Source organism: Oncorhynchus mykiss, chromosome 22, assembly GCF_057628025.1.
Source record: "Oncorhynchus mykiss isolate SJ-2025 chromosome 22, ASM5762802v1, whole genome shotgun sequence".
NCBI lineage: Eukaryota > Metazoa > Chordata > Actinopteri > Salmoniformes > Salmonidae > Oncorhynchus > Oncorhynchus mykiss.
The window spans coordinates 11,845,865-11,863,321 of NC_143043.1; the positions used below are offsets into that span (position 1 = coordinate 11,845,865).

Below are 17,457 nucleotides of genomic sequence, written 5' to 3' on the forward strand. Positions count from 1 at the left end.
GAGAGAGAAGGGATCAATAGACAGGAATAAGAAGGGAAGGAAGAGAGGAGAGAGAAGGGATCAATAGACAGGAATAAGGAGGGAAGGAAGAGAGGAGAGAGAAGGGATCAATAGACAGGAATAAGGAGGGAAGGAAGAGAGGAGAGAGAAGGGATCAATAGACAGGAATAAGGAGGGAAGGAAGAGAGGAGAGAGAAGGGATCAAGAAAGAAAGAGAGGACATATATCCCTCATTTCTCCATGTTATCTCTCTGGTATACCACATATTTGATGACAGAAACCACGGACCCTCCCTCCCTCCCTCCTTACAATTCTTCCTCCACAAGTTAGCTCTGTAGTATACCACATATTTGATGACAGAGCCCATGGACCCTCTCTCCCTCCCTCACTCCTTACCTTTCTTCCTCCAGAAGTTCTCTCTGTAGTAGACCATACACTTAATGACAGAGCCCATGGGGACCCTGTGGATCAGCTGGTTTCTGAGCGGGGGCAGCTCGGGGTTAAAGTGCATCTTCAGGTTCAGACCAGGGGCGGTCGCCACAATCACATACTTGGCCTGGGAGAAACAAAACACACCAGAGAAGAGTTGAGGCCTACGTGGTGTGTAGTGTGTACCTCCCCAGTTCTCCCCGGGTGACTAAGCAGCTCTAGGGCACTTCTGCTTAATGGGTTTTAACAGGGAAAGAGGATGTGGTCTGGATAGAGAGATGAAGACCAGCTTACTGACAACAATGCCCTCAGGCTTACACACACACACATGCACTCCCGCCCGCCCGCACACACACAAATGCAGACAAACATACACACGCATGCAGGCATGCACGGCCCACAGGCACGCACACACAAACTAAGGGGCCCTGTAAGTACAGAGTTTTATGGATAAATTAAGGATTACTAGAATGTTCCGGGAGTTCTAGAATGCAGATGTACAGTAGTTACAACATGGACCTTATGAGGTGTCATGTATTATGAACATCCGAGCTCTAGATGGCAGCAGAGGCACAATCTGAAATCAGTGGGTTACAACACAGTGGAATGTGCACTTTATAAACCGTAACTTGTTTTTTTTGCTAACTTACAGCAACAAGTTACCTGTAAGTTACTGTAAAAAGTTACTGTAAAAATGTATGTTTTCTGGAAAGATACGGTAACATACTGTTACTTTTTTTTTTACAATAACTAAAAAGGTAACTGGGTGCCAGTAAGTTACCGTAAAAACAAGTTGCATTTTTTACAGTGTGGGCTGACATCATCAATAGGTTGATGGATCGGAGACGACTGCTCTCTTACTCACCCTGTATGTTTCCTTGTTGAGAGTCTCAACCTCGACCATGTCCCCTGTCTGGTCGATCCTGTAGACGGGAGATTCCATCTTGACACACTCACCCAGCTCCTTGGCCATACACTCACTGATCTGGCTGGAACCGCCCACAAACTTCCTCTCCTGAAATGTAAATACTGTATCATCAGTCATATGAATCAAATACACGCAATGGTAATAAGGCCTAACCTGCTCCAAGAGGGAGCTGCTCTGCGACTGACCCCGTGCTGCTTCCAGCCTCGGTGTGTTTGTGTAATGTTCAGAGGGTTGGGAAAAACATAAGACAGGAAAAGGCACCTTTATTTTACAGTGGACTATTACTGAAGTGCACTACTTTTGACAAAGTTAGATGTAGTATTCTCTATTGGCTGAATCCTTACGTCAGAATATGCGCTATCCTAATCCAAATGACATCAGTGCTAGATTTACACCCTATGAGACATGAAATTGTTGTTCTGTTCCTTCTTCTGCCTCCCTAAATATACCTAAGACACTCAGACCCCCTGGGGCAGTTGACTGATGTTTCTGTGGTGAGCTGTCATACACTTGGGTGGTGACCCTCTTTTGATCTAGGCTGGCCTTAGAAGACAGTACAATAACACTCATTTGAACTGTAGTGAACCGAAATCAGTCAGGTAGGCGGGTATATTGGAAAGTGAGAGTGGGTCTTGGCAAGGCCACATTAGAAAGTACATAACGCTGAGTAACCTTTGACCCTCTCCATATGGTTAGTGTAAACTCCTCTCAGCTTTCTCTAATAGGAAACCCATTGTGTGCCTTCCACTGTGAGATTGGGCCAGCTATAACAACAGGGTCTCAAGGCAGGTCAAAAACGGATGATGGCAGTGGGAAATTTCTGCATGATTGTAAGTGATGTTATACTTTCACCTGCAACCAAGAAAAGTAGTTTGTTTCAAAACACATGTACACATATAGTTGTTTTGAGTTGAACAGATGGATAGGGATTTGGGACAGTGACCTACAGCATAGCGGATCTTTATTATGCATCTGCATACCATAGCAGTACTCTACTGAGGACAATTTATCTGCAGAGAATATGCAACTCTGCTTGGCATGCATGGCAATTGACTTCAACATAGGAGCAAATGCAATTGACCTCAAAAAGAAGAGCAAATGCTATATCAACTCATGACAAACTTTCTCTATTGCTCTACCTGGAGAATAAACACACTGAATGAAAACATTTGGAGCCAGAGAGCGGGGCGGACCAAACAGGAAATGAAAGTGGATGACCTCACAACAACATTCTCTAATTACTCCAACACATCCCCTTCAACCGTCACCTAGGCAATGGAGCCACTCAGCTTTTCAAAGTAAACCAGAATAATGGGTTCTCCCTGGGCTCTGGGCTCTGAAGATCAGCAATTGTGGAGGGAGGGATTATTCCTATAAATTAGAGAGCAGAGAATGAACAAGGATCATTTGTGTGTGTGTGTGGGGGGGGGGGGGGGGGGATCCAAATGAATCCAAATGAGAATGTTATTGTTGTGGAATGTTTTGTGCTAACATGGAGGATAGTTTTCTGAGCTCAGTTCAGAGGCTCCTGTGTGAGAGGCTCAGCACAGCAAACCTAGAACCCAAGCCAAAAACAGGGCAAACTTCTCCTTATTCTATGTAGGGTTCGTAATAGAACCCCCTGTATATGGTTGTACCTAAAACCTTCTATGAAGGGTTCAGCATAAAACCCTCTACGAAGGGTTCAACCAATAACCATTTTAGCATCTAAAAGTTATTCCGAGAACCCTCTATGAAGGGTCCTACCGAGAACACTTTTCTCTTTGGAGGGTTCTTAGAACCATCAATGAAAGGTTCCACCAGCATTATTAGACTTTAAAATAATTACAAATATCATACAACCTTTCTTTGAAGTTCTATCTACCCTAACACAGTGGTGTTAGGAAGCTCCTGGTTTACAGGCCACAACAGGCCTGCAAATCACATTATGTTGGCTTGCAAAGTGATATGCAATTCCTATTGTAATCTAGCCAGAGTTAGGATATCCTAAAAGTGGAATTTTTTATCACCTGCATTCAGAATGATTGCCAGGGTAGGGAAGATTAACTACCTCGTCATCTAAACTGGAACAACCATCCCAGTAACGGGTGCAATAAGTCCAACTACTAACAGATTGGATTAGTTTAGAAAACAAACAATTCTGAAAATCTCCCTGCAATAGAGCATGCTGGGAAATATAATATATGTTTCTATGTAGAAACCTTCTTGCCTTCCAAAGAACCCTTTTTGCCATCAAAATAATCCTTATTTCCAAAGAATCATCAAAGAACCCTTTCTTCCAAAAATGGTTCTTAGGATTTTAAAGGTTCTAAAGTAGAACCCTTTGCCTTACAAAGAACACTTGTCTTTTTCTAAGTGTGTAGAACCCTGTATGGATATGGAAGAGCCAGTCCACATGGTCAGAGAGATAGCCCGGCAGGCAACCAGCCAGACAGACAGGCATACAGACAGACGGACAGTTGTGTACAGTACCTGTCCTCCGTTGGTGGTGGAGAAAATCCTCATGGTCCCTCCACACTGCTTGACGTACCAGAGGAACCACAGGGCCGACACCTCGTGGGGTTCAGAGGTCACGTTCACGTTCACAAACAGAGTGGCAAACCGCCTCGCAGAACTGTGAGGAGAGGGAGGAGCATGCACATGCGCACACACACAGACAACGCACAACACACACACATGTAATCACAACAATCACAAAGACTATAAAAAGTGATGCTCCATGGGGTTGAATGGTCCTGTGTGTATTGTGAAATGGGTGTAGTACAGTACTTGGTCCAGCAGATCTTGTCAAATAGCTGCTTCATGGTCATCTTGTCCCACTCCTCAGCATGGGGAGCCCTCCATGGAGCCTCTCTGGGGATCTGGAACACACACACAAATACACTATGAGGGTGGAACCATCAATAAGTATCAATGGCTAGAGACTAGGGAGTAGGGGTTGGTTTGGGATTGGGCCTGAAATGTGGAGGGGATGGCTGCACTAGACAGAAAAGGATGCTGTGTGTATTTACCTCGCTGCCCATCTCATCCATCTTCCTCCAAAGGTTGTTGTAGTCCATCAGGGCAAATGGATTCCACATGGGGGGGAAAGAGCCTCTGAATGGGTAGGACTTTCCCTGTAGGACACAACATGCATGGGAGAAGACATGGAAGGGTTAGTTATCTTCAACATCTTCATCATCCTCCTCCTCATCGTACTATCAATCTTCATCATCATCTTCGTCTTCGTATTCATCATCCTCCTCCTCCTCATCATCATCAGCAGCAACAGCATTATCTTTATCATCAGCATCATCATCATCACTATAGACTAAGAGTGATCTGAAAAAGCAATATTTTGCAAATGTTTTGGTTCTACTTACATTCTGAACTGAACTACACATTTGTATTTGTATCTATTATGAATCCCCATTAGCTGCTGCCATGGCAACTAAATACGGTAGTAACGACATAACACACAGATTTACAACAGATTTCACAATACATTAAGTGTGTGCCCTCAGGCCACTACTACAACACTATCTAGATGTACGTGTGTGTATAGTGTGTATATTATGTGTGTTTGTATCCGTGTATTTGTACCTGTGTGTGTGACTCTTCACAGTCCTCACTGTTCCATAAGTTGTATTTTTATCTGTTTTTTTAAATCAGATTCTACTGCTGCATCAGTTACTTGATGTGGAATAGAGTTTCATGTAGTCATGGATCTATGTAGTACTGTGCGCCTCCCATAGTCTGTTCTGGACTTGGAGGCAAGTCTTGTGGGGTGTACATGGGTTTCCAAGCTGTGTGCTAGTAGTTTAAACAGACATCTCTACGTGTACATTTAAGGGCCAGCCGTGCTGCCCTGTCTGGACCAGTTGTAATTTTCCTAAGTCCCTCTTTGTGGTGCAATAACACTAGGACCTGTAGAACCTGCCTTGTTGATATTGTAGTTAAGAAGGCCGAACAACACTTTATTATGGACAGACCTCTCCCCACCTTAGCTACTGTTGCATCAAAATGTTTTGACCATAACAGTTTACAATCCAGGGTTACTCCAAGCAGTTCAATCTCCCCAACTTCCACATTATTCATTGTAATATTTAGTTGAGGTTTATGGTTTAGTGAATGATTTGTCCCAAATACAATGCTTTTAGTTTTTGAAATATTTAGGGCTAACTTATTCCTTGCCACCCATTCTGAAACTGACTGCAGCTCTTTGTTAAGCGTTGCAGTGATTTCACTTGCTGTAGCAGCTGACGTGTATAATGTTGAGTCATCAGCAAACATAGACACACAGGCTTTACTCAGAACCAGTGGCAGGTCATTAGCAAAGATTGAAAAAAGTAAGGGGCAGCTGCCCTGGGGAATGCCTGATTCTACCTGGATTATGTTGGAGAGACTTCCATTAAAGAACACCCTCTGTGTTCTCTTAGACAGGTAACTCTCAATCCACAATATAGCAGGGTGTGTAAAGACATAAGATATACTGTAAGTTTTTCCAGCAGCATACTATGATCGTTAATGTCAAAAGCCACACTGAAGTCTAACAAAACAGCTCCCACAATCTTTTTATTATCAATTTCTCTCAGCCAATCATCAGTCATTTGCGTAAGTGCCATGCATGTTGAATGCCCTTCCCTATACACATTGATCTTCTGCCTTCTCTCTGACAGAGGGAGCTGTGAGGCAATCCCTACCCCACAGCTAGCTCTATTGGGGGCAGATTACGATAAGGCAGCTTGCTTCATATTTCACTCCAAATCAAAGATAGCAGCTAATTGTACATTCAGCAAGGCAGATAAGATTATCTCAATCTCATGCTCACACTATTTCTCAACCCCTACAGGTTTGTAAAGTAGTGTAGAGTTAATTTATTTGTGATTTCTAGACATTTCCATTGAAAGTGGGGCTTTAGAAAATAGACTGGGAAAGCCATATCAGTTCATTCAACAGTGTGCGTTTGTGTGTTTCTGTCTGTGTTACTCTTATATAACTGGTATTAATCACTTAGGTTGACAGTTAAATCTACCTGAAGGCCCATTAAACATATAACTACTAGAGAGAGAAAGAGAGAGAGAAGGAGAAACAGTGTCTGAAATAGAGTACATAGACAATGGTGAGGAAGCTGTGGACCTATAGACCTTATACTGTACTATAGTCCTTATACTGTACTATAGTCCTATACTGTACATGTAGTCCTTATACTGTCCTATAGTCCTATACTGTACTATAGTCCTTAGTCCTGAAGTGTTTGATATAGGACCTTAGAAAATACAAGTTGATTGACCCATCGCAGAGATGAAAGCATCATATATTGTTCCTTGAAAAAGTAAATTCATGTCTGTATTTCATGAAACTCAGACTATTTCATGTATAATTCATATAATTTTGTAACAGTCAAAAGACTTGATCTTGGCTATTCAAGTACAAGTTTTATGAAAGACATTCTTTGTACATGCTTTTCTAAAACTGCACTCATCTTACAAAGTTGTTTCACAGTTCCTCTTGGCACGCTAAACCCAATCTGAGCCTAATTTATTTTAATTACATTTTGGTCACAACATCAACGTCTACTTATCCAAAGCTTCTTAGGGCCTGCACTCAGGATATGCAAGAATAGGGCTGAAGAACTCAGCATAAGTACATGTGCAACATACAAAAAGATGTATCAAACTTTCTGCCCTCTCTCTTTTATTAGGTGTTCCTTATGTTTGGTATACTCAGTATATAGTTAGTGATTAACTAGTGATTTTTATGATATATTCTACAGTATGGCATTTGTCCTAGTTACTATCAATGGAAAGTCCAAGTCTTGATGAAAAGAGCTACGGTTGTAATGTGTCCTTATCAGTTACAACCGATATTGCACCTGAGTTATCCACATGACATTAGCTACTAAAGTACAGTACTGAGAGGGGGGGGGGGGGGGGTGTTGCATTTTAATGGTGGAAGGGATGGAAATACACACAAACAAACACACACACACACACTCACTCTGTGATACAGGTTATGATTGCCACCCGAGCCACTGCCTGTTCACCCTGCATCAAAGCTGGGACCAAGGAAAAATAGCTTCCATCTCAAGGCCATCAGACTGTTAAACAGCCATCACTGACACGGAGAGGCTGCTGCCTTCATACAGACTTGAAATCATTGGCCACTTTAATAAATGGATCACTAGTCACTTTAATAATGATGTTTACATATCTTGCATTACTGGGGCGGCAGGTAGCTTAGTGGTTAGAGTGTTGGGCCAGTAACCGATAGGTTGCTAGATCGAATCCCTGAGCTGACAAGGTAAAAATCTGTTGTTCTGCCCCTGAACAACCCACTGTTCTTAGGCCGTCATTGTAAATAATAATTTGTTGCCTAGTTAAATAAAAAAATTACTCATCCTGTATGTATATGCTGTATTCTATGCTGCTTGGTCATTGCTCATCCATATATTTATATGTACACTTATTCCATCCCTTTGTTTGTATTAGGTAGTTGTGGTGGAACTGTTAGATTACATGTTAGATATTGCTGCACTGTCGGAACTAGAAGCTCAAGCACTTCGCTACCCTCGCAATAACATCGGCTAACCATGTGTATGTGACCAATAACATTTGATTTGATTTGATTTGAGGGTGGGCGCCTTTTGATGAGGTGCACTACCATGGCAACCAGCCAGGAAGGTACCAGAGTGAGTGTACATGCAGATCTCAGACATAGAGATAGTGGCTAAGAAAACACAGGCACACAGGGGTTCCGCTGAGCTGCTGGTAACGTCAGAACTCAGAGTCGAGCTGCATTACAACATCTTAAATGAGGAACAAATATCCATTTCAGAAAGGAAACCATTAATTGCGGAAAATCAGCTGGAAACATGTGATTTCACATGGACACACACTGTATTTAGAGCCCATAAGTCAGTGGAGTCTCAAATTTGACGTGTGACCCCGCTGCCCACATTCGTAACTGCTATCTACGTTATTCCACATGCTTGTGGCATGTCCGGCAGGCTGTGGCAGGCTGAAATAGATAATGTCAATAAAACTACAGTGTGACTAGTGACAGGACTGAACTAACACTCACATTATTTCATGTCTACTTCCCTGTAGCCAATCGGAGCACTTGGTTACTCTAAGAATGGGAGCTCCTCAGAAGCATGTGAACTATAGTGACGCAAAAAGACCACGTCCAGTTCTTAGTGGTCTGTGTCTACAGAAGCTAGACAGACTAGGGTTGAACTGGGATGTGGACATGAAGCTAGGGTTAGGGTTGAACTGGGATATTTTTAAAGTACTTTACTTTCTCTTTCAAAATATAATTAGGTGAATCATGTGTGACTCCATAATTTGTAACAAGGTTGAATACATTTTCTTTTGGTAGCATTTCTATATTGAAGATTGAAAAATAATTTGGTGCATTTTCCCCATATTCCATCCAGTTTGTTTTATTTTTATAATATATTACACTGGATCTTTCTTGAATAAGTTCCTCCATTTGTTTTTCCTCTAACTTATTCTGTGTCTCTATGGTACAGTTTTTATTGCTATCTAACTGACTGTTAGTCCTTCAATTTCCTTTGTTAATATGTACTCTTTTGATCTAAATTGTTTTTGTTTTATAGATGAGTACTGAATTTCATGGCCTCTAATTTCATGGCCCCATACAATAAGGGGACCTGTTGTACCTATGTTATGTCTGAAAAAGTCAGTTATAAATTCTTCTGTCCTAGTTCTAAACAACTTATCATCTAGTAGGCTTTGATTAAATTTCTAATATTCTCGCCTACGTGGAAATTTCTTTAAGAGTAATATATATGCCAATTATGTGATGATCCGACCACATTCTGTCCCCTATCAATACTTTTTAAACTTTTGGTGCCAGAGAGAATGACATAAGAAATTAGTCAAGACGACTAGCTTGATTAAGCCTCCGCCATGTATATCTCACTAGGTCAGGGTATTTAAGTCTCCATATATCCACTAATTCCAATATATCCCTGACATTCATGATTTCCTTAAGTGCCTGACGGTGATAGTTTGTAGTGTGATTTCCTTTCCGGTCCATAGAAGTATTTAAGACTGTATTAAAATCTCCCACCATAATAATAGAGTCTAGTGATAAATTCTTATATATATTTTCAAAGAAGCTTGGATCATCATTATTCGCACCGTATAGGTTAATAAGCCATATCTGTTTATTGTCCAATAACATATATAAAATAATCTATCTACCTTGATAATCTGTTTGGACAATTTGCACATTTGGATCAAAATGACTGTTAATTAAAACCATCACCCCTTTTGAATGTCTTTGCCCATGGGAGAAGTATATTTCGCCCCCCCCAGTTCTTTTTCCACAAAACTTAATCTAAAATTGTTGAATGGGTTTCCTGTAAACAATAGATATCTCTTTTAGCCAGGTAAATACTGATCGTCTTTTCCTATTATCTGCTAAGCCATTACAATTATAACTGGCTGTACTTATTTCACCACTTACCATAATGAGACACAACTTTCAATTCTATTTATCAAAATATATGTTTGTAAACATACCATTAAAAAGTAACATGATGATTGAGCGTATATATAGCTGTACCATGATATTCACAATGCTACTAAGTAAACCTCCAATTGGTCCCCACTATTCCACCCACTAAAAGCCCTCCTCATCCCGAGTTGGGTTGCCATCCCAATGCCCGGCAGACCACCCCTGACCTCTCATATCCCATAGTCCTGAAAAGACTGGGATCCATCCTTCGAAAAGAGTACACAGAGCCATTTACAGAACAGAAGTAGATCAACTGCCAAATGCATTTCCATCGCCCTCACCTCGATTTGTATTATATATAGCCATCAAAAAAATAGCTAATTAGCTATTAATATTTGTAGTAATGTAATTTGGACGTCATATGCAAACTGAGCGCAAGCAGATTCTACATGTACAAATGGCCGAAAATGTCGGCAGTCAGATACCCACTGGCAGGTGGTCCCTAAAACACATTGTGCCAAATGAATGGCGCATCAACGACAGACAAATGGCAGAACATCACTCGGTGCAGTGCTTTCTCCCTAAGTTAAGGGGATGTGAAGAGGAATCCACTTTAGACTATTGAGGTGTAGGATAGAAGATGTGAAAAGAAAGGCATCTATAGACTATTGATATGTAGGTAAGGAGATGTGGTGAGGAAGGAAAGGGAAAGGGGGATACCTAGTCAATTGTACAACTGAATGCATTCAACTGAAATGTGTCTTCTGCATTTAACCCAAACCCTCTGAATCAGAGAGATGCGGGGGGCGCCTTAAACGACATCCATGCCTTCTGCATTTAACCCAACCCCTCTGAATCAGAGAGATGCAGCTGCCTTAAACGACATCCATGCCTTCTGCATTTAACCCAACCCCTCTGAATCAGAGAGATGCAGCTGCCTTAAACGACATCCATGCCTTCTGCATTTAACCCAACCCCTCTGAATCAGAGAGATGCAGCTGCCTTAAACGACATCCATGTCTTCTGCATTTAACCCAACCCCTCTGAATCAGAGAGGTGCGGGGGGGGGGGGCTTAAACAACATCCATGTCTTCTGCATTTAACCCAACCCCTCTGAATCAGAGAGGTGCAGGGGGCGCCTTAAACGACATCCATGTCTTCTGCATTTAACCCAACCCCTCTGAATCAGAGAGATGCAGCTGCCTTAAACGACATCCATGCCTTCTGCATTTAACCCAACCCCTCTGAATCAGAGAGATGCAGCTGCCTTAAACGACATCCATGTCTTCTGCATTTAACCCAACCCCTCTGAATCAGAGAGGTGCGGGGGGGGGGGCTTAAACGACATCCATGTCTTCTGCATTTAACCCAACCCCTCTGAATCAGAGAGGTGCAGGGGGCGCCTTAAACGACATCCATGTCTTCTGCATTTAACCCAACCCCTCTGAATCAGAGAGGTGCGGGGGGCGCCTTAAACGACATCCATGTCTTCTGCATTTAACCCAACCCCTCTGAATCAGAGAGGTGCGGGGGGGGCTTAAACGACATCCATGTCTTCTGCATTTAACCCAACCCCTCTGAATCAGAGAGGTGCGGGGGGCGCCTTAAACGACATCCATGTCTTCTGCATTTAACCCAACACCTCTGAATCAGAGAGGTGCGGGGGGCGCCTTAAACGACATCCATGTCTTCTGCGCCCGGGGAACAGTGGGTTAACTGCCTTGCTCAGGGGAACAGTGGGTTAACTGCCTTGCTCAGGGGAACAGTGGGTTAACTGCCTTGTTCAGGGGAACAGTGGGTTAACTGCCTTGCTCAGGGGAACAGTGGGTTAACTGCCTTGCTCAGGGGAACAGTGGGTTAACTGCCTTGTTCAGGGGAACAGTGGGTTAACTGCCTTGCTCAGGGGAACAGTGGGTTAACTGCCTTGCTCAGGGGAACAGTTGGTTAACTGCCTTGCTCAGGGGAACAGTGGGTTAACTGCCTTGTTCAGGGGAACAGTGGGTTAACTGCCTTGCTCAGGGGAACAGTGGGTTAACTGCCTTGCTCAGGGGAACAGTGGGTTAACTGCCTTGCTCAGGGGAACAGTGGGTTAACTGCCTTGCTCAGGGGAACAGTGGGTTAACTGCCTTGCTCAGGGGAACAGTGGGTTAACTGCCTTGCTCAGGGGAACAGTGGGTTAACTACCTTGCTCAGGGGAACAGTGGTTTAACTGCCTTGCTCAGGGGCAGAACGACAAGTACCTTATACTATTGAAATGTAGGAAAGGAGACGTGAAGAGGAAGGCACCTTAGACTGTTGAGATGTAGGGGTGGTTTTGGGCATTCCCAGTAGAGAAGGTTTGAGTGATGTCATGTGCCAGAAGGCTCTTCCGCTATAGGTCCGAGATCCACTGAACACAGCGATATCATCCACATGACCACTATGCTGCATTTTAAACATGTCTTATCTCATTCTCTGCTGTGTGTGTGTGTGCGTGGGGGTGAAGGGCATAGCAATGTGTGTGTGTGTGTATATTCATGTGTGTGAATGACTCCAAAGTGAATGACTCCATGTTTAAGCGTATGACTCCATACATAGGAAGGGTGGAAAAAGTACCCAGTTTTCAAAGTTGAGTAAAAGTAAAGATACCTTACTAGAAAGAGACTCAGATAAAAGTGAAAGTCACCCAGTTAAATACTACTTCAGTAAAAGTCGGAAAGTATTTGGTTTTAAATATACTTAAGTATCAAAAGTAAAAGTATAAATAATTTCAAATTCCTTATAAAGCATACCATTTTCGTACATATTTTTTACATTTAAGGATAGCCAGAGGCACATTCCAACACATCATTTACAAACAAAGCATTTGTGTTTAGTGAGTCCGCCAGGTCAGAGGCAGTAGGGACGACCATGTTCTCTTGATAAAGGGTGTGAAGTGGACCATTAACAAGTACTTTTTGGTATCAAGGAAAAGTACAATCATTTCTTTATGAATGTAGTGAAGTAAAAGGTGTCAAAAATATAAATAGTAAAGTAAAGTACAGATAGCACACAATATACGTAAGTAGTACTTTAAAGTATTTTTTACTTAAATACTTTACACCACTGTATGAAACAAAGGCCCATACAGTAGAAACAGGAAGAGAAGTGCCTTCCTAACCAGTTCGGAGAGCCCATTGAGTTACAGCAGCGAGAGTAGGTTAGCCTGGGTATATGGATGGAACCAGAGGGACCAATCTAATAAGGAGGTACAGCATGCTGTGTGTTAAGAACGGTGGTGTACCTACTATAATAAGATATGGAGGAATATGTTGGAGAGAGAGAGAGAGAGGGAGAGAGAGGGAGAGAGAGAGAGGGAGAGAGAGAGGTAAAGAGAAATGGGGGTGGCTGCAGCTCTCTCTCTTCTCTCTCTTTCTCTCTGTCTCTCTTTATCCTTCCTCCCTCTCTCCTGGGCCACTCAGAGGAGGATAAACTATATTAGAAAACTCCTTGAGGCAGAGATTAGCATCTCCAGTCGCTAGCGCTCACCGCTAATGCTGGAGAGAGGCTGGATGCACTGAGGGTCATGTGGTTGATACACAGGCAGAGAGAGCGGGTAGTCACTAGATGGCCATGCTGGAAAGGACGATATTGTTATCAGAACTATGTGAAGTAGGGTTTATGGTTAGGGTTGTGGTTGAGGTTAGGGTTGTGGTTGAGGCTAGGGTTGTGGTTGAGGCTAGGGTTGTGGTTGAGGTTAGGGTTGTGGTTGAGGCTAGGGTTGTGGTTGAGGTTAGGGTTGTGGTTGAACAGGGATGTGGTTGAGGATAGGGTTGTGGTTGAGGATAGGGTAGTGGTTGAGGATAGGGTTGTGGTTGTGGTTGAGGTTAGGGTTGTGGTTGAGGTTAGGGTTGTGGTTGAACAGGAATGGGGTTGAGGCTAGGGTTGTGGGGGAGGATAGGGTTGTGGTTGAGGTTAGGGTTGTGGTTGAACAGGGATGTGGTTGAGGTTAGGGTTGTGGTTGAGGTTAGGGTTGTGGTTGAACAGGGATGTGGTTGAGGTTAGGGTTGTGGTTGAGGTTAGGGTTGTGGTTGAGGTTAGGGTTGTGGTTGAGGATAGGGTTGTGGTTGAGGATAGGGTTGTGGTTGAGGATAGGGTTGTGGTTGAGGTTAGGGTTGTGGTTGTGGTTGAGGTTAGGGTTGTGGTTGAGGTTAGGGTTGTGGTTGAGGATAGGGTTGGGGTTGAGGTTAGGGTTGTGGTTGAACAGGGATGTGGACATCAAACCGCTCGAGACAGGGCTTTCTCCCATAGAGCTACATTTTTATGGAATGGTCTGCCTATCCATGTGAAATACGCAGACTCTGTCTCGACCTTTATGTCATTACTGAAGACTCATCTCTTTAGTAGGTTCTATGATTGAGTATAGTCTGGCCCAGGGGTGCGAAGGTGAATGGCAAGGAGTGACGATCCGTCCTGTCTCTGCCTGGCCGGCTCTGGGATTCTCTGGTTCACTGGCTTACTAGTGCTCTTCCATGTCGTCCCTAGGAGGGGTGCGTCACTTCGTTCCTGTCGGGGGGCTAGAGTCAGTCTGTCATATCTGGTGTCCTGTGTGACTTAAGTATACTCCCTCTAATTCTCCCATCTCTCTGTCTCCACTCCCGGAGGACCTGAGCACCAGGACCATGCCTCAGGACTACCTGGCCTGATGACCCCTGACTGTCCCCAATCCACCTTGTCGTGTTGCTGCTCCAGTTTCAGCTGTTCTGGCTGTGGCTATGGAACCCTGACCTCTTCACCGGACATGCTACCTTGTCCCGGACCTGCTGTTTTCGACCCTCCCTCCCTCTCCCTCCCTCCCTCTCCCTCTCTCCCTCCCTCCCTCCCTCTCTCCCTCTCTCTCCCCCTCTCTCTCTCCCTCCCTCCCTCTCTCTCTCTCCCTCTCTCTCTCCACCGCTCTTGCTGTCTCAACCTCTGAATGCTTGTCTATAAAAAGCCAACTGACATTTACTCCTGAGGTAATTAATACTGCTGGTCATCTATAAACGCTTGAACCTCTTTAAGAACTATCTGGCCTTAATGGTCATGTACTGTTATAATCTCCACCCGGCACTGCCAGAAGAGGACTGGCCACCCCTCAGAGCCTGGTTCCTCTCTAGGTTTCTTCTTAGGGAGTTTTCCAAGCCATCGTGTTTGTTCATCTGCATTGCTTGCTGTTTGAGGTTTTAGGCTGGGTTTCTGTATAAGCACTTTGTAACACGCCTTTCTAAATACATTTGATTTGATTTGAAAGAAGCTAGGGTTACAAGGAAACCAAACCGGTCACGTTATGTGTGTGAGTGTTTCAAAATAAATGTACACATACATTGTTATTCAATAATTTTATCCACACTGATGGCACGCTTAAGCATACTGTGATGCCAAATGCTGTGATGCATCTGTGATGCCAAATGCTAAAATAGAACTTGGTTCTATTTGAGACGCTCGGCAAGTCCCGCATTTCCCATCTCCTTATTGGTTTTCACGGAGATACAACCTCACATACAGTAGTTGTATAAAAGACAACGAGGAGTTATTAATCAAAGATAATTAACTTAAAAACGTACCTTTTTATGTGTGGATTAATCGTCAGAGTAGAGAAACATAACATTTTTGTATGATCTGGGTCAAAAGTCTACAAAGAACCAGCTAAAAAGGGGATCAATGTTCATCTTCTGGGACAAACTGCTAGCAACAGCACAGCCATGGATGTTTCATATGTCTTTATACTTGTCCCCAAATGAATTTAGTTGGTTCACAGTTGCGTGTCATAATCACGTCTGGTGGGGATAGAAAAAATCAACATGTGCATGATGGCGCACGAGGACGCACACGCGGGGCCGTGTAGCCATGGTGTTAGAGTTAAGGGTAGTGTTAAGGCTGGGGTTAGGGTTGAACTGGGATGTGGCCATGATGCTAGGGTTAGGGCTGAACCAGAATGTGGCCATGATGCTAGGGTTAGGGTTGAACAGGGATGTGGACATGAAGCTAGGTTTAGGGTTGAACTGGGATGTGGCCATGATGCTAGGGTTAGGGTTGAACCAGAATGTGGCCATGAAGCTAGGGTTAGGGTTGAACAGGGATGTGGACATGAAGCTAGGGTTAGGGCTGAACCAGAATGTGGCCATGATGCTAGGGTTAGGGCTGAACCAGGATGTGGACATGAAGCTAGGGTTAGGGCTGAACCAGAATGTGGCCATGAAGCTAGGGTTAGGGCTGAACCAGAATGTGGCCATGATGCTAGGGTTGAACCAGGATGTGGACATGAAGCTAGGGTTAGGGTTGAACCAGGATGTGGACATGAAGCTAGGGTTAGGGTTGAACCAGGATGTGGCCATAAAGCTATGGTTAGGGCTGAACCAGGATGTGGACATGATGCTAGGGTTAGGGCTGAACCAGAATGTGGCCATGAAGCTAGGGTTAGGGCTGAACCAGGATGTGGCCATGATGCTAGGGTTAGGGCTGAACCAGGATGTGGACATGAAGCTAGGGTTAGGGCTGAACCAGGATGTGGCCATTAAGCTAGGGTTAGGGCTGAACCAGGATGTGGCCATGATGCTAGGGTTAGGGCTGAACCAGGATGTGGACATGAAGCTAGGGTTAGGGCTGAACCAGGATATGGCCATGAAGTTAGGGTTGAACTGGGATGTGGCCATGAAGCTAGGGTTAGGGCTGAACCAGGATGTGGACATGATGCTAGGGTTAGGGTTGAACTGGGATGTGGCCATGATGCTAGGGTTAGGGTTGAACTGGGATGTGGACATGATGCTAGGGTTAGGGTTGAACTGGGATGTGGCCATGAAGCTAGGGTTAGGGCTGAACCCGGATGTGGACATGATGCTAGGGTTAGGGTTGAACTGGGATGTGGCCATGATGCTAGGGTTAGGGTTGAACCAGGATGTGGCCATGAAGCTAGGGTTAGGGTTGAACTGGGATGTGGCCATGATGCTAGGGTTAGGGCTGAACTGGGATGTGGCCATGATGCTAGGGTTAGGGCTGAACCAGGATGTGGCCATGAAGCTAGGGTCAGGGTTGAACTGGGATGTGACCATGAAGCTAGGGTTAGGGTTAGGGTTGAACAGGGATGTGGACATGAAGCTAGGTTTAGGGTTGAACTGGGATGTGGCCATGATGCTAGGGTTAGGGTTGAACCAGAATGTGGCCATGAAGCTAGGGTTAGGGTTGAACAGGGATGTGGACATGAAGCTAGGGTTAGGGCTGAACCAGAATGTGGCCATGATGCTAGGGTTAGGGCTGAACCAGGATGTGGACATGATGCTAGGGTTAGGGTTGAACCAGAATGTGGCCATGAAGCTAGGGTTAGGGTTGAACAGGGATGTGGCCATGAAGCTAGGGTTAGGGCTGAACCAGAATGTGGCCATGAAGCTAGGGTTAGGGCTGAACCAGAATGTGGCCATGATGCTAGGGTTGAACCAGGATGTGGACATGAAGCTAGGGTTAGGGTTGAACCAGGATGTGGACATGAAGCTAGGGTTAGGGTTGAACCAGGATGTGGCCATAAAGCTATGGTTAGGGCTGAACCAGGATGTGGACATGATGCTAGGGTTAGGGCTGAACCAGAATGTGGCCATGAAGCTAGGGTTAGGGCTGAACCAGGATGTGGCCATGATGCTAGGGTT

At 44.2% G+C, this 17,457-nt stretch overlaps 1 protein-coding gene across 1 annotated transcript in view; it reads right to left on the reverse strand.

The window, feature by feature from the left end:
- The window catches only part of maoa (monoamine oxidase a), a 61,942-nt gene that overhangs the window by 11,289 nt on the left and 33,196 nt on the right, over window positions 1–17,457 (reverse strand). The window contains exons 4-8 of the mRNA XM_021578875.3: window positions 4,369–4,473; window positions 4,127–4,218; window positions 3,830–3,971; window positions 1,295–1,444; window positions 397–556 (exon numbers count right to left, since the gene is read on the reverse strand). Coding sequence (XP_021434550.1) covers window positions 397–556; window positions 1,295–1,444; window positions 3,830–3,971; window positions 4,127–4,218; window positions 4,369–4,473 — 649 coding nt within the window. The remainder of the gene's footprint in view (window positions 1–396; window positions 557–1,294; window positions 1,445–3,829; window positions 3,972–4,126; window positions 4,219–4,368; window positions 4,474–17,457) is intronic.